Below are 26,791 nucleotides of genomic sequence, written 5' to 3'. Positions count from 1 at the left end.
GGATGTTGTCAACTGTTAACTTAATATCGCCAAGTAAATAAGTGAACTATTGAAAAAAACAGGAATTTCCAGAAATGAACACTAAAATTCCAATACTACAACAGCTGTCATTCAAATCTATATGATATAAGCACTTAAAAAATAAAATTTCATCAACTAAATCCAATAAGGCAGTTCTAAAATGATAAATTATGAGCTCTTAATAGATACATTTTGTTTTATTTGGTAAAATAATTTTTCAAAAACCTATCATTTGAGTGTATTGCATATCACCCTAATTTTAAAAGAGACATAGCCCTTTATTCTTTGGAAAACTCAACTGGTATATCTATGCCTTTAAAAAAAAATCAATGCAAGTTGATATTTCATTTAAACGAAGTACCACAGTAATAAACAATATTGTCTAGGATGCATATCATACCACTTGACTGAAATATTTTAAAATATACACAACTAAAGATATTAAAAAAATGTATTTTACAATAATTCCTAAATTCCTCGTTTATTTTCTGTAACTTTAAAAAAAGTCAACATGTTTTTTTCATCAGACTCAGAAGACCAAAATTCCTTTTAAATAAGAGTTTAACTTGAATATAAAAACAGGCTTATTTTTAATCTTAAGTATCTTTTAAAAATCAATACTACCTTTTGGAGAATATGATACTGTCATTAAGTTTTTCCATTTGATTTTTAAAACGTGGTTTTGATGCCACTATATAAACAGAGTTCACAAAGTATCAGTTCCTTTTTGGTGATAGTCTCTCATAAAAAACACAACTATTGAAAAATTAACTTCATTCTTCACAGACAATAGAGGCAGCTCTGAATTTAGCTAATTTATTAAAAAAATTTTTTTCTTTTGATGTGGACCATTTTTAAAGTCTTAATTGAGTTTGTAACAATATTGCTTTTTTTTTATGTTTTAGTTCTTTGGCTGCAAGGCATGTAGGGTCTTAGGTCTTCGACCAGGGACAGAACCCGCGCACCCAGTATTGGAAGGTGGAGAGTTGCAACCACTGGACTTCCGGGAAGTCCCTGAACCAGGCTCCTTGAAGGGGAGCAGAGGTGAAGCCGGGCCGGGGAGCGCCCTGCCGGAGCCGCACACCTACCGTCTTGCTGAGGTAACTTGTGCTGGTGTTCATGCACTGTTGCCCCTCGCTGTTGCAGCAGCCCCCACATCTGTAGACGGACACACATGGAGGTTTAAAGAAGGTGTTTGTTGCTGCTCCAAACTCCTTCCCCACATCTATACACACCTCCCGTGGCATGCATTGAGTCTTTCTCCACTCATTATCAATACCTGTCGGGTCACAGGGAAGGCCGTAAGTTACACAGATGCCAAAGTGGAAAAACCCACAGCAGTTGGAAGTCACTCACAATGGATTGCAGAGTTATTAGTGTTATGCTTCCTTACAATTAGAATAGATTCTACCGTACAAATATAGTAGATTCAACAAGACAATTAGAATAGATTCTACAGTACTTTACTTGTCCATGTGTGCTCAGTCATGTCCGACTCTTTGTGAATCCATGGACTTAGCCTCCAGGCTCCTCTGTCCATGGGTTTTTTTCCCAGGCAAGAATACTGGAGTGGGTTGCTATTTCCTCCTCCAGGGATCCTCCCAACTCAGGGATTGAACCCTTGTCTCTTGGCTCCTGCACTGGCAGGTGGATTCTTTACCACTGAGTCACCTGGGAGATCCCTGAAAATTTAACATGTAGATGCTTATAAAACCCATGGAGATAGAATCATGCTCATTTGTTATTATATCTAGTATTTTTAATGTTGCAAAACAAATATAAACAACATGTTTAATTTCTCTTTTTAAACTGAGTTGTGAATGAGATGATGGCTTTGGTTTGGAAACTCATTTTTAGGCTGGTGACCATGTCTTGGTGATAGCTACTTGAAATGAGAAGGTATTTTCTAGCAACTGGGACATGTATCCTGAACAAAGTTTTTTTTCAGGAAAGTCAAAACTTCCTATTCCTTTCATGCTTTTTCTCTTGGAATTCTGTTTCCAGTGAGTTGGTGTTTTACCTACGGCACTGTTGACTCTTTAAAGACCTCATTATAGATGATGTACTTCTTACATGTTCTAGTTTATTTTTCTCCTATTTCCCCTAAAATAAAGTTTCTAGGAAAAAAAGATATAAACTGTGGGTTATTCAGTCATGAAGCCATTTTGTTTGTTTGCTTTTGTTCTCAAAATAATTTGCAATCTCAAACCGTTATATCAGTTAATATCTAACAACTGAAAGGAGTTATTTTTTAAGTAGTCCAACAATAGATCACCAGGGGGTCTATGCCACTTTGTGCAACACCATAATTTTTTGTGACTGCTGCTTAGAGATCTCTCACTAACTTTACCAAAGTCTAGCTCTCAAGTTAAGTTCCATCCAAAGCAACAAGAAGCAAATAGCAGTTGACAAGATGATTTTGGATGATGTAGAAAGTAAACATTTCTATATCCAAAGCAAAAGAAAAGTTATGTGCAATTATTTTTTTGTGATATAGAATGTTTAAGTGATTGAAGTGTTACAGTGTATAAAATTTGTTTGTATGTTTTAAAATTTTTCTGATGGGGTATCATCTCAATTAAAAAAAACATCACAGTGTGCTGATATGCATGCACCTGTCTTTATTTTTCAAGAAACCACTTTAACCACTCACAGTGAAATCTTAAAGTTCTGTATTTGGAAAATAATTCTTTATTTTCTGTTTTACTTTTGGCCTTAAAGGTATTCAATAGTATTACAAATGCTGAAATTAAAGGATCAGAATGGCAATTTGCGCCGGGTTGACATATGAAGCTTATTATATATTTTCTTTTCCCATACTTACTTCTTAAGATCTCTGTATTATAATGTGCTGCAGCAAATTTTAGAGTCTCTCCTGTCCTTATGTTGGTGTTAGCCTGTTCTGTACTATGTTGCCAGCCTTCTTTCCTTAACTGACACTTGTACATTTTCCAATATTCGGGGTAGAGCACAGTCATGAGTTCATCCACACTGGACACTGACCGCAGCTGCTCCTCCATTTCTTTGCCTGCATAAGCCTGTGGAAGAAGAATGCAACATAGTACTTCTCAGATTAAGGAAACAGATGCACTAGAAAACCTTCAGGCTTGTTTGATATAAATATGTATATGAGCATATATATATATATATATAAAATACATGATAGATTTCTATTAAAATATTATTTATTTTCCCCAAATTGCTTAACTTTTCTTGGTAGAATTATATTCATCTTTTAATTTGAATCAATAACACAAGTTAAATTAAATTAAATATCACAATTAAAATATAAAATACACATTTGGTCATTAGGATAGAAAATTTTGAGACACAATTTTTAAAATAATTTCTAAAGTAGCCTATTTTATTTCTCATTGTTTTACAAAGTTGATGAATGTGTAAGTTTAAAAGTTATCTAAGCTTCTATTACCCTCCAACATAAATAAGATTAGATAAGAATTCAGTCTATGATAATTCTTTGTTTCACTTTTAGTAATTAACATCAATAAAATATAATTAAGCAGGATGCTTGAAATTAGGAATTTTAGTTTATGAAAACTATTTTAGAACAAAAGATCCCATAGATTTTAATAACAGAATCACAATAAGGTTTACATTTTGGTGGAACCTTCCAGTATTTCCAAAAAGTCTGATCATCAAGATTTATTCTGCCAGTAAAAAGACATGCTGCAATAGCTCAGAGAACATGAATTCTGCTAATTAGTTAACGGTCTATATTGGTGTATTCAATTAAGTAGAACATTCCAAGTTATATTGAAGTAGTTACCATATCTAAAAAAAAATAATTTTTTTTCTAAATTATACCTCGAAACTATGGAAAATGGGACATTGTTTAACTTTATATACAAAGTGAAATACATCATCAAATGTTTATTTTTATATTGCCATGATTATCCCATCTTAAGTCTAACTATATAATTAAATACTTAGGACATTAAGTCTCAAAGAGGTGTTAAAAATGTAGCTACTTGCCTCCCACCTCCCCTGCCAGGTATCTTGTATGACATCAGGAATCTACATTCCAACAATTTACAGATTTCCCTTTCTAATTTCTGAAGTACAAAATTAATTTATTTGCTTTAAAAATCAAAATACAGTTAAACTGAAAGTCTTTCCACCACACTCCAAGTCATTCTGATGTAGGTGATTTTTGTACTACATTTTGAGAAACATAATCTAAGATAGTTTTCTTACATTATCACAGAGCCTCCTAGGCAGTAGCTTATGAAATGGGTTCCTTCCTATTAGATAATAAAACTGGCTGTGCAGTTCAGCATTTTCCTCTTCCTCACTGTTGTGTGAATTGAGCATATGGATTCATCACTTCAAGCCTGGTATTGATAGTAATCCATGGCTTTCTTTTTTTTTTTTATCCATGGCTTTCTTAAAGATTACAGGATGATACACCAGTCAGTTATACAAAATACTACTCTACTGAATACATCAAGAGTCAGGTGGACAGGAGACCTTAGCTTACACAAAAGTGATAAAATATCCTCTCACAGTCTTCCAATTAAATGTGTATGAAATATCTTTCTCAGGAAAATGGCACATGAGACACAAGATTCAAGAATCATCAACATCTCAGAATCTGAAAGGATTACTACTGAAGAGAAAGATGGCAAAATGCATGGGTATATCAATGTCACTGCCACCTAGAGGAACATGTCATGGGTGGGGTTCTGTTTGCCTGTTTGCATGACTAGCCCTTGAACACCCAGAGTAATGTTCTCACATTACATTACCAATTACATTACCAATTACTGTGTAATTGGTGGGTCTCTGGGCCCCGGGGTACTTTCCCCCATGACTCAGCTGGAATCAAAGCCAGGTTGTGACCTAACCTGATCACATGAGTCTCACAAGAAACAGGCAGGAATGTTCTCTTTACCAAAAGGAGCTGCAATACAACACCAACATTGTGTGACACGGTGAAAGGTACACACCAAACTATTGCTTGAGAAGGCTGTTGGTGAAGAGGGCTTTCAGCTAAGTATTATGTGAAGTTTCATGGCAAATTAGTTTTGTACTTTAAAATTTAAAAAGGAAAATAACTCTAACAATAATTACATCTCTAAGAGAAAACAATTGATTACCCAATAGAGAAACAGAAGAAAAACATAAGCATATAAACTCACAACAGAGAAAATGCAGTATAAAAAATGAAAAAGATACTAGAAAATAAAAGTTACCCTATTTACCCTATTTATACTCTTAGATTGAAAAAAGGCCTTTCTAGAAGTGAACAGGAAAACAAAATGTAAACTATTTTTATGGTAGAAAACACTGTAAACAAAAGACAGACAATAAAGTAGAAAAATCATTGGCAATACACATGACAGAGAGAAAAGGGCTAATATTCTTAAAATATTATATGAACATACTAAGAAAATATAAGCAGACACTTCAATAGAAAAATGGACAAAGTACTTGAACTGCATATTCACAGAGAGTAAATACAATTCATGTGTACTTGGTGACAGCAGAAATGAAGGAAACTAGCGTCCCTTTCAGTCCTGGTGAGAGTATAAATTTGTATAGTTATTCAAGGAAAAAGTGCTATTTCAACTTAAAAGGCCTTAGAATGAAGCTCCATTTTAGACAGCGAATGCACTTTGGAATTAAATTCCCTATCTAACAGGAGTGATAATATAATTATGCCAGAAATATGTACATATTTATCATGAGGCTGTCTATGATAGCGAATATAAAAAACAGCTTTACATTCAATAATTAGGAATTGACTGAATAACGTACAATACAAACAGAAACTAGCGCAGAGAGTAATGTCACTATAAAGTGATATGAATATGTAATCTAGATGTGAACAGAGGCTCATAATACAGTCTATGAAAATGGAGAAAACACAGCTTATATATAATACACCCCTATACACACTGTTCATATATGTACAATTTTTATTTCAGAAAACAATATATCTAGACAGATTGCATGCATGTATGTATGTGTTCTCAAGAGTAAAATATATGTGGCAAAAAAGTTATCATCTTCAAGTTGTAAGATTAAGCTAATTATTATGTTCTTTATATATTTCTATGGCTTCCCAGGTGGCTCGGTGGTAAAGAATACACCTGCAATGCAAGAGACATGAGTTCAATCCGTGGGTCGGGAAGATCCCCTGAAGTAGAAAACGGCAATCCACTCCAGTATTCTTGCCTGGGAAATCTCATGGTCAGAGGAGTCTGGGGGCTAGAGTCTGTGGGGTCACAAAGAGTCAGACATGATTTAGGGACTAAACAACAACAAAAATATTTCTATATCTTAAAATTTAAATTTTAAATGTAAAGCCTTATTACCTGAATAAAAATGTAACAGTAATCATTTCTAAGCATGTTGGAAGGCTATAGTATTTGCTCTCATTTCAGCCTTTCATTTACTTCACTTTTCTTATATCTGCACAGACCATGCCTTTGATATACTATTTGACTTAAAACAAATCCAATTTTGGGACTAGAGCCCCTCAATAAATAATATAACTTTATAAGACCAAAAAACCATTGGCAAAAGCAGAAGCTATCACAGGCAAATGTTATAAAAAAGCTTGATACTGAGTAATTTACTTACTTATTCCCACTAGATTTTAGTTACCATATTTGCATGGAAGAAAAATAAGCTGTAGTATCAAAAGATCCAGATATTCATGTTGGCTACAGACCTTTTAATTGTAAGTTTTTAAAAAAAAATAATATATATATATATATATATATATATATATATAGTTAATTGACTGATGACTGCTTTACAATGTTGGTTTGCTTTCTGTCATACATAACATAAATTAACCATAGGTGTACATATGTCCCCTCCTTCTTGAATCTCCCTCCCACCTCCTGCCCTTTCCCACCTCTCTGGGCTATTACAGAGCCCCAGTTTGAGTTCCCTGAGTCATACAGTAAATTTCCATTGACTACCTCTTTACATATGTTAGTGTATATGCTTCCATGCTGCTTTATCCATTCAGCTTACCCTCTCCCTCCGCTCCCCTACCACTGTCCATCAGTCAGTTCCCTATGTCTGCATCTCCACTGCTGTTCTGCAAATAGGTTCATCAGTACCATCTTTGTAGATTTCATATATATCCATTAATACATGGTATTTGTTTTTCTCTTTCTGACTTACTTCATTCTGTATAATAGGTTCTAGGTTCATCCACCTCATTAGAACTGCCTCAAATGTGTCCCTTTTTTTGGCTGAGTAGTATTTCATTGTGTATATGTAACACAGCTTCTTTATCCAGTCATCTGTCAATGGACATCTAGGTTGCTTCCATGTCCTAGCTATTATAAATAGTGCTGCAATGAACACTGGGGTACATGTGTCTTTTTCAATTTTGGTTTCTTCAGGGTATATGCCTAGAAGTGGTATTGCTGGGTCATATGGTGGTTTTATTCCTAGTTTCTTTCTTTTTTTTTAAGAATCTCCATACTGTTTTCCATAGTGACTATATCAATTTACATTCCCACCAACAGTGCAAGAGCGTTCCCTTTTCTCCACACCCTCTCCAGAATTTATTGTTTGTGGAATTTTTGATGATGGCCATTCTAACCAGTGTAAAGTGATATCTCATTGTAGTTTTGATTTGCATTTCTCTAATGAGTGATGTTGATCACCTCTCCATGTGTTTATTAGCCATCCATCTGTTTTCTTTGGAGAAATGTCTGTTTAGGTCTTCTTCCCACTTTTTGATTGGGTTGCTTGTTTTTCACTATTTAGTTATATGAGCTGCTTGTATATTTTGGAAATTACTTCTTTGTCAGTTGTTTCATTTACTATTCTTTTCTCCCATTCTGAGGGTAGTCTTTTCACCTTGTTTATATTTTCCTTTGTTTTGCAAAAGCTTTTAAGTTTAATTAGGTCCCACTTACTTTTGTTTTTATTTACATTATTCTAGGAGGTGGGTCACAAAGGATCTTGCTATGATTTATGTCATACAGTGTTCTGCCTATGTTTTCTTCTAAAAGAGTTTTATATTTTCTGGTCTTACATTTAGGTCTTTAGTCCATTTTGGGTTTATCTTTGTGCATGGTGTTAGGAAGTGTTCTAATTTCATTCTTTTACATGTGGTTGTCCAGTTCTTCCAGCACCACTCATTGAAGACACTATCTTTTACCCACTGTATATTCTTGCCTTTTTTGTCACAGATAAGATGCCCATAGGTGTGTGTGTTTATCTCTAGGCTTTCTATTTTTTCCATTGGTCTATACTTCTGTTTTTGTTCCAGTACCATATTGTCTTGATGATTGTAGCTTTGTAGTATAGTCAATAGACTTTAATTGAGTAACATCAGATTTAATTCCTCTGAACCTCATTTGACCCCGTAAATGCCAATAATGGTATCTTCCTCATGGAGTTTTTGTGATGATTCAAATATACCTTTAATATGAATGTATATTATACATTTCATAGTTGGGAGTGGGATTACTTGTCATTTTACCATCTTTGGGGAGCAGAAGCACAGTACAGAGACTATGGTTTTAGATAAACTGAGTCTCAAACTGTAACTCTGAGTATTGTGCCAGCTCTTCTTTAGATCTGCCTTCTGCAATTTTGTTCTAAATGAGCAGCGACCTAGATACTGAGTTGTTAAGCATTATAGTGCATTCTGTAAATCCAGGAAGAACAAAATCTTGAGAATAGGTATTACCTGCTAACCATGGCACATTCACATTGATAGTTTATTTTCAATAAGTAAAAGAGGCCGCAGCAACCTAGAATGAGTTCTGAACCAAGGAAACACTAAATTCCTTCAAGAAGAAGTTCTATCCATATGAAAAGCTGGTCCTTTGTCAATGCTTTCTTGAGTCTTTATTTCACCAGTGTTTTCCAGAATGCTGAGGTCATTTTCTTGAATATTAATATATTCCTTTTATTTTCCAAAGGGATTTGGTGTGTCTTAAAATAGTGTCTTACTAATGGATATTCAACTGTAATGGAAAGCCTAACATAATCTAAGAATAAATCCAACTTTGCATTCTGTCTTGGAGGGATCAATTAGGAGAATACTGTAATTACTCCTTTGTATCATCAGCAAGTATACATTTGCAAACTATAATCCATGTGACAGTTTTTGGAAGATTTTGAGATGCTGTGGCAATAAGAGCTGAGAGTGCAGTGTTGAAAGCAGAGCTACAACCAAGCATAAACTCCTTCTTTGGTGATTCCTACAGCCAAAACACACCTCCTTCTTACTCTGCCAAGAGCCAGATGAAGCAAGATCTCTGATTCTAGAAGTTACATAATGAGAAAGAGCTTTGGGATTTTACCTACACTCTACAATTCTCTGTAACATAAGAATCATAACATGAAGTGAACACCTGAGATGATACTGAAAGTAGGCTCTGATCAACTATATACACATAGTTGGTAAAAACTAGTTTTCCTCTTGCTGCTCTGTGATCACTAGGAGTTGTTCAGAGGTAGGAAGAAGACCCAGGTGCATGTAGGTTGCCCTTCCTCCAAGACCTGAGTGATTCCAGAGAGTCAATGAGAGGTGAAAGCCATAGCATTCATCCAGGATTGTTGGCAGTGGTCCTAGATTTGCCAGTGAGTAGAAATTAGCTGTTAATAAAACTACAGTCCCTTTGAACAACAATCTTAAGTTAATTACTATGCTGTATACAAAGTAGGCATTCATTTAATACTTTTATGAAGTTAAAAATTCATGGGGAAATGCACATAATTAAATTATGGAAAATTTCCTTTCACCTAAAAGCATATACTCTTATCAGATATTCACAATCAGAATAAAAAGAATGGCAAGAGTCCATCAAAGAAAGGTTTGACCATACTACAGGATTTTCATGAAGTGACCATAAAAGGATCATAGGTAAATCTGATTAGCTGTTTAATATATCTATATTGGGGAGACAGGGAGAAAAATTCCTTAATGTTCAAACTAGAAAATAAGGAACACTATTTTTTCTTAAACTGTCCATATGTCATTTTAAAAAGTCTGGCTCAAGTAAAATTTCATATTTGAAATAAGTGTATGTTTTCATAGACAGATTCATAAGATAAAAGCAAAGGGAGGATGATATGATTAAATTATCAGTTTAATAAGAAACCAACTAAAAAGTTTGGAAAGGAATTATTTGTCATATTAGTAATCATATAGTCATGTTTGTCCTATGAAACCAAAATAGCAAACTAACATAAAGCAGTTATCAAGATACAGAGCTTTACACTATTATTCGGTTTTCTTCCTTTCTTCTTTGAAAATAGGGTATAATCGAATCAGTTGAATAAGTGCTTGCATGGTGCATGCTAAGTCATTTCAGTCGTGTCTGACTTTTTGGGACCCCATGGACTGTAGCCTGCTAGGCTCCTCTGTCCATGGAATTCTCCAGGCAAGAATACTAGAGGGCGTTGCCATGCCTTCCTCCAGGGAATCTTCCCGACCCAGGGATCAAACTGGAGTCTCTTATGTCTCCTGCAGTGGCAGGTGGGTTCTTTATGACTAGTGCCATCTGGAAAGCTCTAGAATAATCTGTTACTGAAGTTATTTATTCTGCCCCTAAAATAGCAAAGGAACTTGCTTATGCAATCTTTCTTATCTAATTATGGCATTTATTAGGACAGGTGAGCGTGTGGATCATTCTGTTTCCTTCATGTAACCACCCACTGTGGTCAAATTTATAAATTGTAAAAGTATGTTCTAATTATTTAAAGGCTTTAAAAACAAAATTTGGGCTAAGTGGCATCCTGGAGAGGGTTTAAGATTTGAGAAATTGTCCAATACATAGTTATATAAATCACTTTAAAAATCATCCTTTGGTAAAAATCACAAATAATTCTGGAAAATCAAATGGCATCCTTCTAAGGAATAAATGTTTGTAGATGTTTTACATAACCTTAGCAAATCATGTTACCTAATGTCTCAGTGAAGGTGTCAGGGTCGGGATTCTCTCTCCCACGGGTCACCCATCATCCTTGTCTACACCAACCTGATGTGCCACAGATAGGTAACCCTGGAAGCAGGTATTTAAATTTGAGTTTAATACTGGAAGTTGCTAATTGGAAGTTTTAACTTTTGCCTAATCCTCTGACCTTTTTATTTTAAGTGCTGAAAAATAGTGCCATAAAAAGAATGCGTGTGTGTCTGCTCAGTCATGTCCGACTCTTTTGAAACTCCACGGACTGTAGCCTGCCAGGTTCCTCTGTCCATGGAGTTTTCCAGGCAAGAATACTGGAGTGGGTTGCCATTTCCTTCTCCAATAATAAAGAATGGATTCTTTAAAATCCATTACAAGTAGCATAAGCTTTTTTTAAAAATAAAAATTACTTTTCTGGTTTACCAAATATATGAATTAAATAAAAAGTCAAATATTTGTTTCATTAAAATCTAAGTTAGACTCTTAGAAAATATTTTAAACATTCATTTTTAATTACGTTATTTTTGAGACAACTTTCTCATGTTAGTGTAGACTATCTGACATGTCTGCATTATCAGCGCAATGGACATGATACTCTGTACACAGATCCTTGCACTGAACACTGAAAACCTCTTGCTTGTCTTTTGTTCTCAAATTGACTTTTTTCCCCTTAGGATGGTGAAAAGATTGCAAAAATATTAATTCCAACCCTTTTCCAGATATGATTGCAAAAATAGCAACAGGTAGTTCACGTGAAGCCATAAATAGTGAATGCATTTACTGACTACTAAAGAAATGCCAAAAAACTAAAACTTACTATTCAAATAGGGCTTCCCCGGTGGCTCAGAGGTAAAGAATCCACCTGCAATGCAGGAGACACAGGAGACATGAGTTCAATCCCTGGGTTGGGAAGATCCCAAGGAGGAGGTCATGGCAACCCACTCCAGTATTCTTGCCTGGAGAATCCCATGGACAGAGGAGCCTGGCAGGTTCCTGGCCGGTAGGCCAGTGGATCACAAAGAGAGTAGCTTTCAGCCAGGAATGATCTCCCCTACCCCAGCGTTATTTGGCAAAGCCTGAAGATTTCTTCAGGTTTTGGTAAATAGGCCAGTGTTTGTTTATAGTAAGTTTTTAATAAGTGTAGAAAATGATATTAATAATATCCCAAGCCTGTGGTTTCTCATTTATAAATGTAGATAATAAAATGTGTTGTGCAAAGCTTCTCTGTGTTAAGAAGACAGTACTTAGAAAGGTGAAGCACAAAGGAAGAAGGCTGGTATACTAAGCAGTTGCTTGTCCCTAATAAAATATTTTATATAAATAGCAAAGAAGGGAAAATTTTTGATTTTAAAAACTTTTATTGAATGACTCCTATGTGCCAAAGAACTGTTCTAGGCATGCTATTTATAACCAAGATTTCTTCTTTTTTTGAGTCTACATGCTAGAGATTATAATTTTTAAGAGATGAGCATATTAATTGTAAGATTCTCAAATTTGTTTTTGCCCAAAGAATTTGCTAATGTTAAAGCGTACCTATTTTGTATGTTGCAATTAATTCCAGACGAATTTCTTGTTCCTTATGTACTTCTATGTCTAAAAGATTCCAGATTATTTACCAAAGTGTCAGAGAAGGGAATTTGTTGCTATGAAACAATGTTGAGTAAAGTAAAGTTGAATTATTTAACCAGAAGTACTGTGTCTGAAAAACACAAAAATTTCATTTTGCATTTTCACTAACCCTTGAGCTGCTAAATTCTTTATAATTAAAACCTATTCAAGGATTTTTTTTAATAGCAAAAGCATAAATTCTATGCATTCTTTTATTTATAAATTCATTTACTCAAATACTTATCTCCTTTGGTACTGATTTTGGATCACAATTGAATTCTGGCTCTGGAAGGGGGTACATGTATGTGTGTGTGGTGGGTGTAAGAGTATGCAAAGGATATACACTCAGTAAATAACCAAGCTAGAGAAATGATGACAGTCTGTTGCCAAGTCTAATGCAATAGTAGGATCTGGAACGTTTTTCTGAAGGCAGTATCTCTGAGCTTTGGGGAAACCACAGCCACTTCTTATCAAGACTTACAGATCCCTCACTGCTTAGTTCAGGAACAACTTGGCTTGACCCTGATCAAGTCCTGAAGAATAATCTTCCTTCCTATGCATTTTAACAAGTGTGAGAATAATTTTTTCTTTATCAATGCTCACCACCGGTCCATTTATCACATGCCAATTTATTTCCATGCTAATTTCAAACCGTTTTCTCAATCTCGCATCCAGTGGACAAACAGCAATTTATATACAAAATGAATAAAGCGCTTCTCCTCATCCTCTGCAAAGCCAGTAACTCTGCAGGGCCTTGGGTTCATCTTTGTCTAGGAACGCGTCTCCTCATGTTAAGTCTTCCTCTGTCTCTCTCTCCTGTAGTGTTCCTATTAGCTTAGGCAACTGTATACAAAGAAAACTATCAAAAGTAGAAGAAAATGCTTTTTAGGCCCACATCCCTGCCTAGCTGCTGTCATTTTTCTGCCCTCCCTCACAGCTTCCACGTTGGAGAGTGCTCTCTATATCTGTGCTATTCTTCGTCTCACCTGTCAGTTCAGTTCAGTTCAGTTGCTCAGTCGTGTCTGATTCTTTGCCACCCCATGGACCACAGCACGCCAGGCCTCCTTGTCCATCATCAGCTCCCAGAGTTTACCCAAACTCATGTCCATGGAGTCAGTGATGCCATCCATCCAATCATCTCATCCTCTGTCGTCCCCTTCTCCTCCCACCTTCAATCTTTCCCAACATCAGGGTCTTTTCAAATGAGTCAGCTCTTCGCATCAAGTGGCCAAAGTGTTGGAGTTTCAGATTCAGCATCAGTCCTTCCAATGAACACCCAGGACTGGTCTCCTTTAGGAGGGACTGGTTGGATCTCCTTGCAGTCCAAGGGACTCTCAAGAGTCTTCTCCAAAACCAGAGTTCAAAAGCATCAATTCTTCGGTGCTCAGCTTTCTTTATGGTTCAACTCTCATATCCATACATGACTACTGGAGAAAACCATAGCCTTGACTAGATGGACCTTTGTTGGCAAAGTAATGTCTCTGCTTTTTAATATGCTGTCTAGGTTGGTCAAAAATTTCCTTCCGAGGAGTAAGCATCTTTTAATTTCATGGCTGCAGTCACCATCTGCAATGATTTTGGAGCCCCCCAAAATAAAGTCAGCCACTATTTCCACTGTTTCCCCATCTATTTGCCATGAAGAGATGGGACCGGATGCCATGATCTTAGTTTTCTGAATGTTGAGTTTTAAGCCAACTTTTCCACTCCCCTCTTTCACTTTCATCAAGAGGCTTTTTAGTTCCTCTTCACTTTCTGCCATAAGAGTGGTGTCATCTGCATATTTGAGGTAATTGATATTTCTCCCAGCAATCTTGATTCCACCTTGTGCTTCATCCAGCCCAGTGTTTCTCAACTGTCAAGGCCTTCACAGTCACTACACTGGAACTGAGTCCCCACAACTTCTGTGTGAGCCCTTGTGACCTGTCACACTTCACTTCTGTCCTGGGGATCACCTGCTCTTATTCCATCAAATGTGTTCTTCTCCTCCCTGAGCCATGCTCTTCTCCTATCCTTCTCCCTTACTGGCAGTTATTATCAGTGACCTTTGCTGACTTATCTTGTACATCATCCTGAATGTCTGAATTCTCAGGGCTCAGAAATAGTTTTCCTGACATTCTCCTTATACTTCTTTCCAAGTATCCTCATCTCTCCCCAGCCCTGAAAAACATGATCAGATTTCTCAAGGTCTCATTCTTAACATAAGTAAAATGGAACTGGGCTTCCCTGGTGGCTCAGTAATAAAGAATCTGCCTGCAAAGGCAGGAGGCGTGGGTTTGATCCCTGAATTGGGAAGATCCCCTGGAGGAGGAAATGGCAACCCACTCCAGTATTCTTGCTGGGAAAATCCAATGGACAGAGCATCCTGGCAGGCTACAGTCCATGGAGTCACAAAGAGTTGGACAGGACTGAATGACTGAGCACACATGCAAAACGGAACTGATGAATTTCCTCTCCAAATGCATTTCCTCTTGGGCTTTTCCCAGTTCATTAAAACTTACTAACCTGTTGCTTAGTTAGGAGTCTGGGAATTAACCCTTATTTTCATTCCTTCCCTTACTTAGATCATATTAAATATGGTCTATCAACAAGTACTAATAATCTCTCCTCTAAAATACAGTAGTTTTTCTCCATGTTCACTGCTGACCTCCAAATTTAAGCTGCCAATATCTCTCACCTGATTTATTGCATTACCTTCATAACTGATCTGTTCAGCTCCTCTGTTTACCCCTCCAATTGACTCTTCACCCACAAATCACAAGAATCCTCGATAAACACCTATTGATTGAATGATCCCATTCACCTGTGTTTCAGTGGCTTAGACTTCAAATAAAATCCAACTCTCTAATACAATTGTGTAAAGTTTAAAAAAAAAAAAATCCAACTCTCCTTCAGATAAAATCCAGTCTAAGGCGATGAATGATATGACTCCCATCAATGCTCCAATCTTATACCCTTACCACCTTAAGTCATAGAACATTGATATCTTCACAATGTCATGATGTGTTCAAGTTTAAAACCTTAGACAATTTTATTCCATTCCTAGAATTGTATGTCTCGGCACTATACACAGCTGGTGCTTTCTCTTCATTAAGGCATCAGCTGAAAGGTCACATAATCACTGCAGCTTTCTATCCATTGTAGTTAAATAACCTAATTGACATATGCTTTTTCAGCACCTTTTTGTTTCCTTCATATTTATTTCAGACATTGTAAACACTAGCATATTTATTCTTATTTACTCCCTATCATGCCTATTTTATTGCTTACCTTTTGCAGATAATCTGGTATATGGTATTTAGTCAAAGAATAAATGAAAGAGGAGGATGGAATAAAAGCAGTTTCCTATCATTTTTCATGTCATGGAAGAACTCTACAAATAAGGCTTTCCTAAAACCAAAGAGAAACATTAGAAAAATATTTAAAGGTAATTCAATTCAAATCTTATTAAAATAGTCCCAATGTAATTATTGACAATGATATATTTTTTTTCTTAAGTGACTAAGGTATCATTTAGGAAAATGTTCCTGTTTAGTCTAAATCAAGGAATAAGAAAAAAACACAATTTTCTTTTCTTTTTTTTTTTTAAATTTTATTTTATTTTTAAACTTTACAATATTGTATTAGTTTTGCCAAATATCGAAATGAATCCGCCACAGGTATATCTGTGTTCCCCATCCTGAACCCTCCTCCCTCCTCCCGTGGGGAGAATTGGGAGAATGGCATTGAACCATGTATAATATCATGTATGAAACGAGTCGCCAGTCCAGGTTCGATGCATGATACTGGATGCTTGGGGCTGGTGCGCTGGGACGACCCAGAGGGACAATTTTCTTTTTAAAAGTAATATTGAAAAACAGTACATTTTAACTATTTAAACATGCTGACAAGGTTAAGTCAATGGTAGACAGTAAATATAAGAAATCCATATCCTTTTAATCTGAATTATTTCCCTCTATTTTATTTTCACATTCAAAAATCAAATACAGACAATCAGTGCTTAGGGAAAAATGTAAAAATCCCAAAATAAAAAAGAAAGAAAGAAAGAAAAAAGAAAGTCTGATTCACACAGATCTCATTAAAAGTTACAAAAGAAGTGATTATTCATTCAAAGATTAATAAGTGAAAATTGGATTAATGAAGATCCCATTCATTTTATATTTTAAGTGGAAAGTTTTTTAGCACTTGATTGCATTTCTCCCTTGAGGTGATGTAAGGTGAATTAAACCACATAGCCTCAAAAATACTGAAGTCAGTAGCTTGGGGCATGAATAGGAAAGACAGAATTATGTTGCAACTGAAATATTACACCTTTAGCTCCTATTTCCCCCCACATTATCAGTTCAGTCGCTCAGTAGTGTCTGACTCTTTGCAACCCCATGAATTGCAGCACGCCAGGCCTCCCTGTCCATCACCAACTCCCGGAGTTCATTCAAACTCACATCCATCGAGTCGGTGATGCCATCCAGCCATCTCATCCTCTGTTGTCCCCCTCTCCTCCTGCCCCCAATCCCTCCCAGCATCAGAGTCTTTTCCGATGAGTCAACTCTTCGCATGAGGTGGCCAAAGTACTGCAGTTTCAGCTTTAGCATCATTCCTTCCAAAGAACACCCAGGACCAATCTCCTTTAGAATGGACTGGTTGGATCTCCTTGCAGTCCAAGGGACTCTCAAGAGTATTCTCCAACACCACAGTTCAAAAGCATCAATTCTTCAGCGCTCAACTTTCTTTACAGTCCAACTCTCACATCCATACATGACCACAGGAAAAACCATAGCCTGACTAGACAGACCTTTGTTGGCAAAGTAATGTCTCTGCTTTTGAATATGCTATCTAGGTTGGTCATAACTTTTCTTCCAAGGAGTAAGCGTCTTTTAATTTCATGGCTGCAATCACCATCTGCAGTGATTTTCAAGCCCCAAAAAATAAAGTCTGACACTGTTTCCGCTGTTTCCCCATCTATTACCCATGAATGATGGGACCAGATGCCATGATCTTCGTTTTCTGAATGTTGAGCTTTAAGCCAACTTTTTCACTCTCCTCTTTCACTTTCATCAAAAGGCTCTTTAGTTCTTCTTCACTTTCTGCCATAAGGGTGGTGTCATCTGCATATCTGAGGTTATTGAGATTTCTCCCGGCAATCTTGACTCCAGCTTGTGCTTCCTCCAGCCCAGCGTTTCTCATGATGTATTCTGCATATAAGTTAAATAAGCAGGGTGACAATATACAGCCTTGATGTACCCCTTTTCCTATTTGGAACCAGTCTGTTGTTCCATGTCCAGTTCTAACTGTTGCTTCCCACATCATAAAGGTTATCAAATGCAGACTCTGTAAGACTACCATTGATTGATTGCATTTTCCTGAAACTCAGGAATTAAAAGTCCAGGATCTTGGAGAATCATCTCCTTTCCCTGCCTCGATGTCTCTAGTACACAGAGCCTGACTGGACTGTCACGTTTCCTGTCTGGCCCCAACCTCTTATTAGCTAGAAAAAGTAACTATCCCCATTTCATCAGAATGGAAGTCTTGCCACACCACAAAATAAAGGTGAAAAGGACATAAACATAGAGGTGGCTACAAAAAACTCAAAGCAAAAGGGTACCAAAAGAGAAAGCAAAATCAACAACCACAGGGTTCACAGAAAATTTGGGGGTAACAATCATGAGTTCAATATCAGTGAGAATTAAAAATTTAATTTATCATCCTTCCCCTTGTGATGATACATCATGATGGATATAACATTTCTAGTGTGTCAATTTTTAGATCAGTTGATGAGCAAAAGCAATCATGGGTCATGACAAATGTATGCTGCTGCTGCTGCTGCTGCTAAGTCGCTTCAGTCGTGTCCGATTCCGTGTGACCCCATAGACGGCAGCCCACCAGGGTCCTCCATCCCTGGGATTCTCTAGGCAAGAATACTGGAGTGGGTTTCCATTTCCTTCTCCAGTGCATGCATGCATGCTAAGTCACCTCAGTTGTGTCTGACTCTGTGCAACCCTATGGACAGCAGCCCACCAGGCTCCTCCATCCACAGGATTCCCCAGGCAAGAATGCTGGAGTGGGCCACCATTTCCTTCTCCAAATGTATCAGATACTAACAATATAAAAATCAGGTGTCTAGTTGCTTTTACTTTTTCCTATAGAACAGATGCTTCTACATGCATTTTTTCAGTTTATTAACAATATTCATTGGAAACAGAGCTACAACCAAGTCAGTCATGAATGAAAAATTAATCTTTCAACTTCAGTTAAATTTGGCAAATTTAAATCAAGTGTATAGCTCTGCTTCCTCCCAGAACTTCGCTAAAATAGGGGTAATGTATCATTGCCACAGAGGTAAAAAGAACAGGATAGGAGAGAATAAGAGATGAAAGAAAGATACTGTTTTTTTTTTTTTTTTTTTTTAAGAAATACATAGAGGTGTTATCAGAGGAGACAGAGCTGAAAACCATGCTGGGAATAGCTGGGGATGGCTAGAAGAAGCAAGTCATTTTATGCCTCAGATCCTCACATAGAGCTACTCACGGGTACTCTGCAAAATGGAGGCAAAGAAACAGATAAAATGGACAGACGGGGTTTAAACATAAAGACCAAATTTAACCCTCAGATTCTCCATTTACCAAGTGTATCCAGTCAAGCAACTAACCTTTGAAACCCTAGCCTGATCCAGAGGCTCATTCCAGGGTCACCAAGTACAGCAAAGAGCAGGACAAGACTTATGATAGCATAAGGGGACGAAGAAAAAGCCTGCACTGATAAAAGTAAATTTTCACATTTCTTACTTTGCTTGGTACCATGCTAACTGGGACCTCAACGGCCCTCCACCACTACTCACGCACACCTACTTCCCTCCCCGAGTCATAGAATGCTTTTTCTCTGTAGAGTCTTTGTGGCCACAGGGAAAAGATATATATTATATATATATACAGAGATGTCTCCTCCGGTGGGAAATTAAAAAAAAAAAAAAAACAAAAAAACAAAACCAGATCTCTGTCCACTCGCTCTGTATTAAATCCTATCTATTGACTAGTTCTACAACCCAGAATGAACTTCTATTGATTGATTCAACCTTAAGTATAAACAAAAACAACAACAAAGGATGATAAGAAATTTGAGGAAAATCTCTGAAAGAGAGAGAAATCAAACAAACAGAATCTAACAAAAACAGGAAATATGGGAAATAAAACTCTTATTAGAGAAAAACCCTACAATATTATTAGAAATTGTTAGAGAAGAATTACACTTATGAAACATTAACATCAGAAGAAATAATACCAAACATACACAAGCACTTTGAAGAAATAGTGTTAATTTTTAAAAAATATAGTATGAAAAATACATGACCTACTTTATTCAATGAGACCATTATTACTGATACCAAAGTGAGATTAAACACATACAAGCAATTTCTTAGAGGCATTTTTGTTTTCTTTAGCTATTTAAGCAATATTTTTAAGTTCATCACTTGGCTCTTGCTTATTCACTTTTAACAAGGGATCAAATTGTAGTCATCATCGTTCAACAAGTACTTAATGTCGCCTTGTGTGTGACAGACTGTTCTGTGTGTGGACGTGGAGTCTGGTAAACTGAGGCAAACCTCAAAAAAGTTTGAGGGCTACTGGGTACTAAGACCTAGAGTATTTGGTTTATATTTGCACAGTGAGAAAGAGGGGAAAATGTCCCTGTGAATACCAGTTTCTGGTGTGCGTGACACAGGATGACTAGAGAACACTATGGGGGGATGCGTTTTGACTAGGGGAAAATGATTTATTTTAGACATGTGAGTTGGGGGCATTTAAGGCATCCATGTGGAAGTGAGGAAGCAGGATATGTGGTTCTACTGATCAGGAAAAACCTACTTGACAGTTGTCTGTGTGTCTGGTTGGAAAATGAAGCCACGTGTGCAGTTAAGAAGGCACAGTGTGAGCAGAGGGCAGCACAGAACCTAGGCTGGGGAACTATAAAACCTGACACTCAGAGTCCAGGGAGTGAACCAGCGACACAGCCAAGCGAGAGGCAGAAACAGGCATTGTCATGAAATCTGCAGGTAACAGAGTGTTTCTGAAAGGAAGGAGTGGTTTGAAGTCTAGTTCTTCTGCACACCCTGAAAAATGAAAGTGGAAAGTCTGGTCACTGGGCACCTGAGCAAGAGCGGTGACTGACCCAGGAGGGGCAGTGCAGGTAACAGAAAGGTGGTGACTCACCGACGGCGACTTACCCGGGAGATGAGGGTTTTCCTAACCGGTTCTTGCTAATTTGCCGAAAGAATGAACTTGGGTTTGGGGGTTTCAAAGACATAGGTTTGAGGAATCCTGACTAGAAAGAGACTACTAAAAACACAGCAGCAGGAGGTTTTCAAGGGAGCGAATGACTAATAACAATCACAAAATCCAAGATCTGAGACTCTCCAGTTATTGAGAATAGATTTCAAAACCATCTGGCCTTTTAGCGGAATCCATGAAAGTGGATGAAAAAGGCATGAACAGCTAACTTAAAACATATCTGATAAAACTTGCTTCCAAAATATAAAGGAACCTTGGTAAAATAGGTGATTGCATGTTTTATGTTAACAATTTAAATTTCAACATTATAGAATAACTTACATTATTCAGAACAGTGTAAATCTGTCCAGATTTGGGGGATAAAAAGAGAATTCTGACTCACAGGTATTCGACCCAGTTCTATTTTTTACATATTATAATACAGAAAGGAAAAGAAAAAGAAAAAAGATATTCGTTGATATATATATAAGACCTAAATCAAATCCCTTATGATTATACAGTGGAAGTGACAAATAGATTCAAGGGACTAGATCTGATTCAGTCCTGAAGAACTGTAGACTTAGGTTCATGACATTGTACAGGAGGCAGTGATCAAGACTACCCCCAAGAAAAAGAAATGCAGAAAGGCACAATGATCGTCTGAGGAGGCCTTACAAATAGCTGAAAAAAGAGGAGAAGCTAAAACCAAAGGAGAAAAGGAAAATTATACCCATTTGAATGCAGAGTACCAAAGAATAGCACAGAGAGATAAGAAAGCCTTCCTCAGTGATCAGTGCAAAGAAATAGAGGAAAACAATAGAATGAGAAAGACTAGAGATCTCTTCAAGAAAATTAGAGATACCAAGAGAACATTTCATGCAAAGATGGGCTCAATAAAGGACAGAAATGGTATGGACCTAACAGAAGCAGAAGATATTAAGAGGAGGTGACAAGAATACACAGAAGAACTATACAAAAAAGATCTTCGTGACCCATATAACCACTATGGTGTGATCACTCACCTAGAGCCAGACATCCTGGAGGCTGAAGTTAAGTGGGCCTTTAGGAAGCATTGCTATGAATAATGCTAGTGGAGGTGATGGAATTCCAGTTGAGCTATTTCAAATCCTAAAAGATGATGCTGTAAAGTGCTGTACTCAATATGCCAGCAAATTTGGAAAATTCAGTAGTGGCCCCAGGACTGGAAAAGCTTAGTTTTCATTCCAATCCCAAAGAAAGGCAATGCTAAAGAATGCTCAAACTAATGCACAACTGCACTCATCTCACACGCTAGTCAAGTAATGCTCAAAATTCCCCAAGTTAGGCTTCAACAGTATGTGAACCAAGAATTTCCAGATGTTCAAGCTGGATTCAGAAAAGGCAGAGGAACGAGAGATCAACATTCCTTGGATCATAGAAAAAAAGCAAGAGAGTTCTAGAAAAACATCTACTTTTGCTTCATTGACTACTCTAAAGCCTTTGAATATGTGGATCACAACAAACTGTGGAAAATTCTTCAAGAGATGGGATTACCAGACCACCTGACCTGCCTCCTGAGAAATCTGTATGCAAATCAAGAAGCAACAGTTAGAACCAGACATGGAACAATGAACTGATTCCAAATTGAGAAAGGAGTACATTGAGGCTGTATATTGTCACCCCACTTATTTAACGTATATGGAGAGTACATCATGTGAAATGCCAGACTGGATGAAGCACAAGCTGGAATCATGGTTGCTGGGAGAAATATGAATAATCTCAGATATGCAGATGACACCACCCTTATGGCAGAGGTGAAGGGGAACTAAAAAGCCTGTTGATGAAAGTGAAAGAGGAGAGTGAAAAAGCTGGCTTAAAACTCAACATTCAAAAAACTTAAGATCATGGCATCCGGTCCCATCACTTCATGGCAAATAGATGAGAAAACAATGGAAACACTGACATACTTTAATTTTTTGGGCTCCAAAATCACTGCAGATGGTGTGTGCAGCCATGAAATTAAAAGACACTTGCTCCTTGGAAGAAAAGCTATGACCAACCTAGACAACATATTAAAAAGCAGAGACATTACTTTGCTGACAAAGTTTCATCTAGTCAACGCTATATGGTTTTTCAGTAGTCATGTATGGATGTAAGAGTTGGACCATAAAGAAAGCTGAGCGCCAAAGAATGATGTTTCTCAGCTGTGGTGTTGGAGAAGACTCTTTAGAGTGCCTTGGACTGCAAGGAGACCAACCAATCCATCCTAAAGGAGACCAGTCCTGAATATTAATTGGAAGGACTGATGCTGAAGCTGAAGCTCCAATACTTTGGCCACCTGATGCAAGGAACTGACTCATTGGAAAAGACCCTGATGCTGGGAAAGATTGAAGGCGGGAGGAAAAGGGGACAACAGAGCATGAGATAGCTGGCTTCACTGACTCAATGGACATGAGTGTGAGCAAGCTGTGGGCACTGGTGAGGGACAGGGAGGCCTGGCATGCTGCATCCATGGGGTTGCAAAGAGCTGGACATGACTAAGCGACTGAACTGAACTGAACCACCACCACCTTTTCTTTTTGTCAGCACTGGTTGCATTGGACAGAGGCGCTTAGAGGAAATCTTCCAAGAAACTAAATTCTTATCTTTGCCTATTCAGTGCATAGGAACTCAATGGAGCAAGAGATTGTGAAACATATAAGAGCTTGTAAATGCTTTCTTACAACTGCTGATGGTTTGAATAGAATACTGCAAGGTTTAATCTTGGAGGACCTAATACTGACCTGAAAGTGTGAAGGGACCTTGGATCAACTAGCATCACAGGTACTCTTCAGGAGCTGCTTGCCATTTGGCTCAGTTCCAAAATTATTTGAAAGGACTATAAAATTGTTTCTGTGAGGTATGTAAAACTCTTTCTCATAATCTTTTGAAATCTATCTTATATAAACTGGCACATTTAAATAGCTTTCTGTAATATCTAAAATAGCAAAAGCTTTGGAAACTAATTGGCCTTATTTGAAAAAGGTGTACTTGTTTATTCAAAAATGAATTTGCTTTACTTATTTTCTGCTAGAGAAGAGGCACTAGCTCTACCCCAAGCAGTATCTCCCCAAAGAAGATTTATGCCTTTATTTTTGTAAGCAGAGAATTTTCTAAGGGGTCCAACGCTGAAAATCATTTCTTGAATAAGAAGAAAACTATTGGAATAATTTGCACCTAAATTGCTAATACAAAAATAAAAGGTTGCATGCTTTTGGACAATGGATAGCTTTTATTATTTGTTAACGTTCACCCATATCTCAAGCAAACTTTTCAAATAAAGTGACTATATTTTGTTTAATGAGCCAATAGTTAGATTTTCTGGTGTTTTTCTTGAATTATAACTGCCAATAACCATTAGTCTATCTATTCACTCAATATATAAAAGCCTAGAGTTTTAGATCTAGCCTCAAAAATTAAAAACTTAGTTGCATCTACATTATTTAGTCTTTCTGTGCCTCAAAGTAGTTTGAAATTGCGTCAGCATTTTTCATATTCCTAAATAGGGTAATGTTCACCAAGTTAAAAACAATTCTTAGCTAAACACATAGAGATAGAAGAAAACTATAGACTAAATATTTATCAATGAACTACATAGTGAAGCATAACTCATTTTATTTTTAAAGATGCATTTTAAAATGATTCTTCTAGCTCAACAAATGATAATTGTTTCTTAAAAAAACTTTTTAAAAAATATCTAATGTATCAGTATACAAATTCTAGTTACACAAAACATGCACTATTTGCAAATGTAATAGTATTAATTAAAAGACCACCCACTTTGTCCTATTAACTAGTAAACACCCTTACATAAAATGTAATTAACATAGAAAAACAAATATAAATGAACCTAAAAAAAGCACTAAGAAGTTGGGAATTATTATAAAAGAAATGTGTTTGAAAATACTCTGTGATTGTTAGTGTAACACAAAAATGTTAAATTTCAAATGTTTTTCAGATCACTAACATATAGATTAATTCAGGATTTATTCGAATTAAAAAATCTTTTAGTATTCATGTAATGCTAATAATTAAAAAATATTTGAAAAGGAGTAATGTCTTTTTTTACCTCATAAAAAAAGACCACAAGTAGCAATATAAATTAGTGTTCTAAACAGAATAATCATAAAGATAGTTTGGTTATAAAACTTTTGCAGGATAACTTCACTTTTTTTCCCCAATAAAACACACTCTAGAAAATCATACCAAATCCTCATAATTTATTTTTTCACATTTTATTTCTTAGTGACTATATAAAAATAATCCATATTTCTCATGATATGAAATTAGAGCCTTTTACCAAATTTAGTTCAAAATACATTTCTGTATCTTTATGAGCTGCAGATGCATAAAGCAAAAAATGAGCAGAATGTTTTGCAAACTTTGAATCTGTTCCATATTCTGTCGTTGCTGAGTAAGTTTCTTGGTTATGAGGATGATAACAAATTGAACAAAAGTCTCTCTAATGTCCACTTGCACTTGACAGAATAAGATGCTAGTTTCACAGGAGTTTTCATCAGTTCAGTTCAGTTCAGTAGCTCAGTTGTGTCCAACTCTTTGCAACCCCATGAATCGCAGCACGCCAGGCCTCCCTGTCCATCGCCAACTCCTGGAGTTCACTGAGACTCATGTCCATGGAGTCAGTGATGCCATCTGGCCATCTCATTCTCTGTCGTCCCCTTCTCCTCCTGCCCCCAATCCCTCCCAGCATCAGAGTCTTTTCCAATAGCACAATTAACTACATGATGACTTGGTAGTTTCCACACCGATTTATAACACTATCCATTTGTTTATAGCTTGATGATGATGAATCAGGTCCTCAAATAAATTAACCCCACGGTCCCTTAATCTTGTGCAAGAAAATGTAAGAAAGCTTTAGGCTAGGAATAGTGTTCCTCCACAAGAAAATTAGAGATACCAAGGGAACATTTCATGCAAAGATGGGCTCAATAAAGGACAGAAATAGTATGGACCTAACAGAAGCAGAAGATATTAAGAGGAGGTGACAAGAATACGCAGAAGAACTATACAAAAATGATCTTCATGACCCATTTAACCATGATGGTGTGATCACTCACCTAGAGCCAGACATCCTGGAGGCCGAAGTTAAGTGGGCCTTAAGAAGCCATTGCTAAGAACAAAGCTAGTGGAGGTGATGGAACTCCAGCTGAGCTATTTCAAATCCCAAAAGATGATACTTGAAAGTGCTGCACTCAATATGCCAACAAATTTGGAAAACTCAGCAGTGGCCCCAGGACTGGAAAAGGTCAGTTTTCATTCCCATCCCAAAGAAAGGCAATGCCAAAAAATGTTCAAACTACTGCACAATTGCACTCATCTCACATGCTAGTAAAGTAATGTTCAAAATCCTCCAAGTTTGGCTTCAACAGTACGTGAACCAAGAATTTCCAGATGTCCAAGCTGGATTCAGAAAAGGCAGAGGAATGAGAGATCAAATTGCCAACATCCACTGGATTATAGAAAAAGCAAGAGAGTTCTAGAAAAACATCTACTTTTGCTTCGTTGACTACTCTAAAGCCTTTGACTGTGTGGATCACAACAAACTGTGGAAAATTCTTCAAGAGATGGGAATACCAGATCACCTGACCTGCCTCTTGAGAAATCTGTATGAAAGTCAAGGAGCAACAGTTAGAACTGGACATGGAACAATGGACTGGTTCCAAATTCAGAAAGGAGTACGTCAAGGGTGTATATTGTCACCTTGCTTATTTAACTTATATGCAGAGTACATCATGCGAAATACTGGGCTGGATGAAGCATAAGCTGGAATCAAGATTGCTGGGAGAAATCTCAATAGCCTCAGATATGCAGATGACACCACCCTTATGGCAGAAAGTGAAGAGGAACTAAAGAGCCTATTGATGAAAGTGAAAGAGAGTGAAAAAGCTGTCTTAAAACTCAACATTCAAAAATTAAGATCATGGCATCCACTCCCATCATTTCATGGCAAAT

General features: G+C 36.9%; 1 protein-coding gene across 2 annotated transcripts in view; it reads right to left on the bottom strand.

The window, feature by feature from the left end:
- VEGFC (vascular endothelial growth factor C) overlaps nucleotides 1-26,791 on the bottom strand; it is an 86,448-nt gene that overhangs the window by 26,208 nt on the left and 33,449 nt on the right. For both annotated transcript variants that reach the window (XM_025280470.3, XM_006054006.4), the window contains 2 exons: nucleotides 2,846-3,059; nucleotides 1,110-1,300 (listed from right to left, as the gene is read on the bottom strand). In XM_025280470.3, coding sequence (XP_025136255.1) covers nucleotides 1,110-1,300; nucleotides 2,846-3,059 — 405 coding nt within the window. The remainder of the gene's footprint in view (nucleotides 1-1,109; nucleotides 1,301-2,845; nucleotides 3,060-26,791) is intronic.

This window comes from Bubalus bubalis, chromosome 1 (genome assembly GCF_019923935.1).
Source record: "Bubalus bubalis isolate 160015118507 breed Murrah chromosome 1, NDDB_SH_1, whole genome shotgun sequence".
Lineage (NCBI taxonomy): Eukaryota > Metazoa > Chordata > Mammalia > Artiodactyla > Bovidae > Bubalus > Bubalus bubalis.
This window is presented reverse-complemented; position numbering and strand designations above follow the sequence as displayed.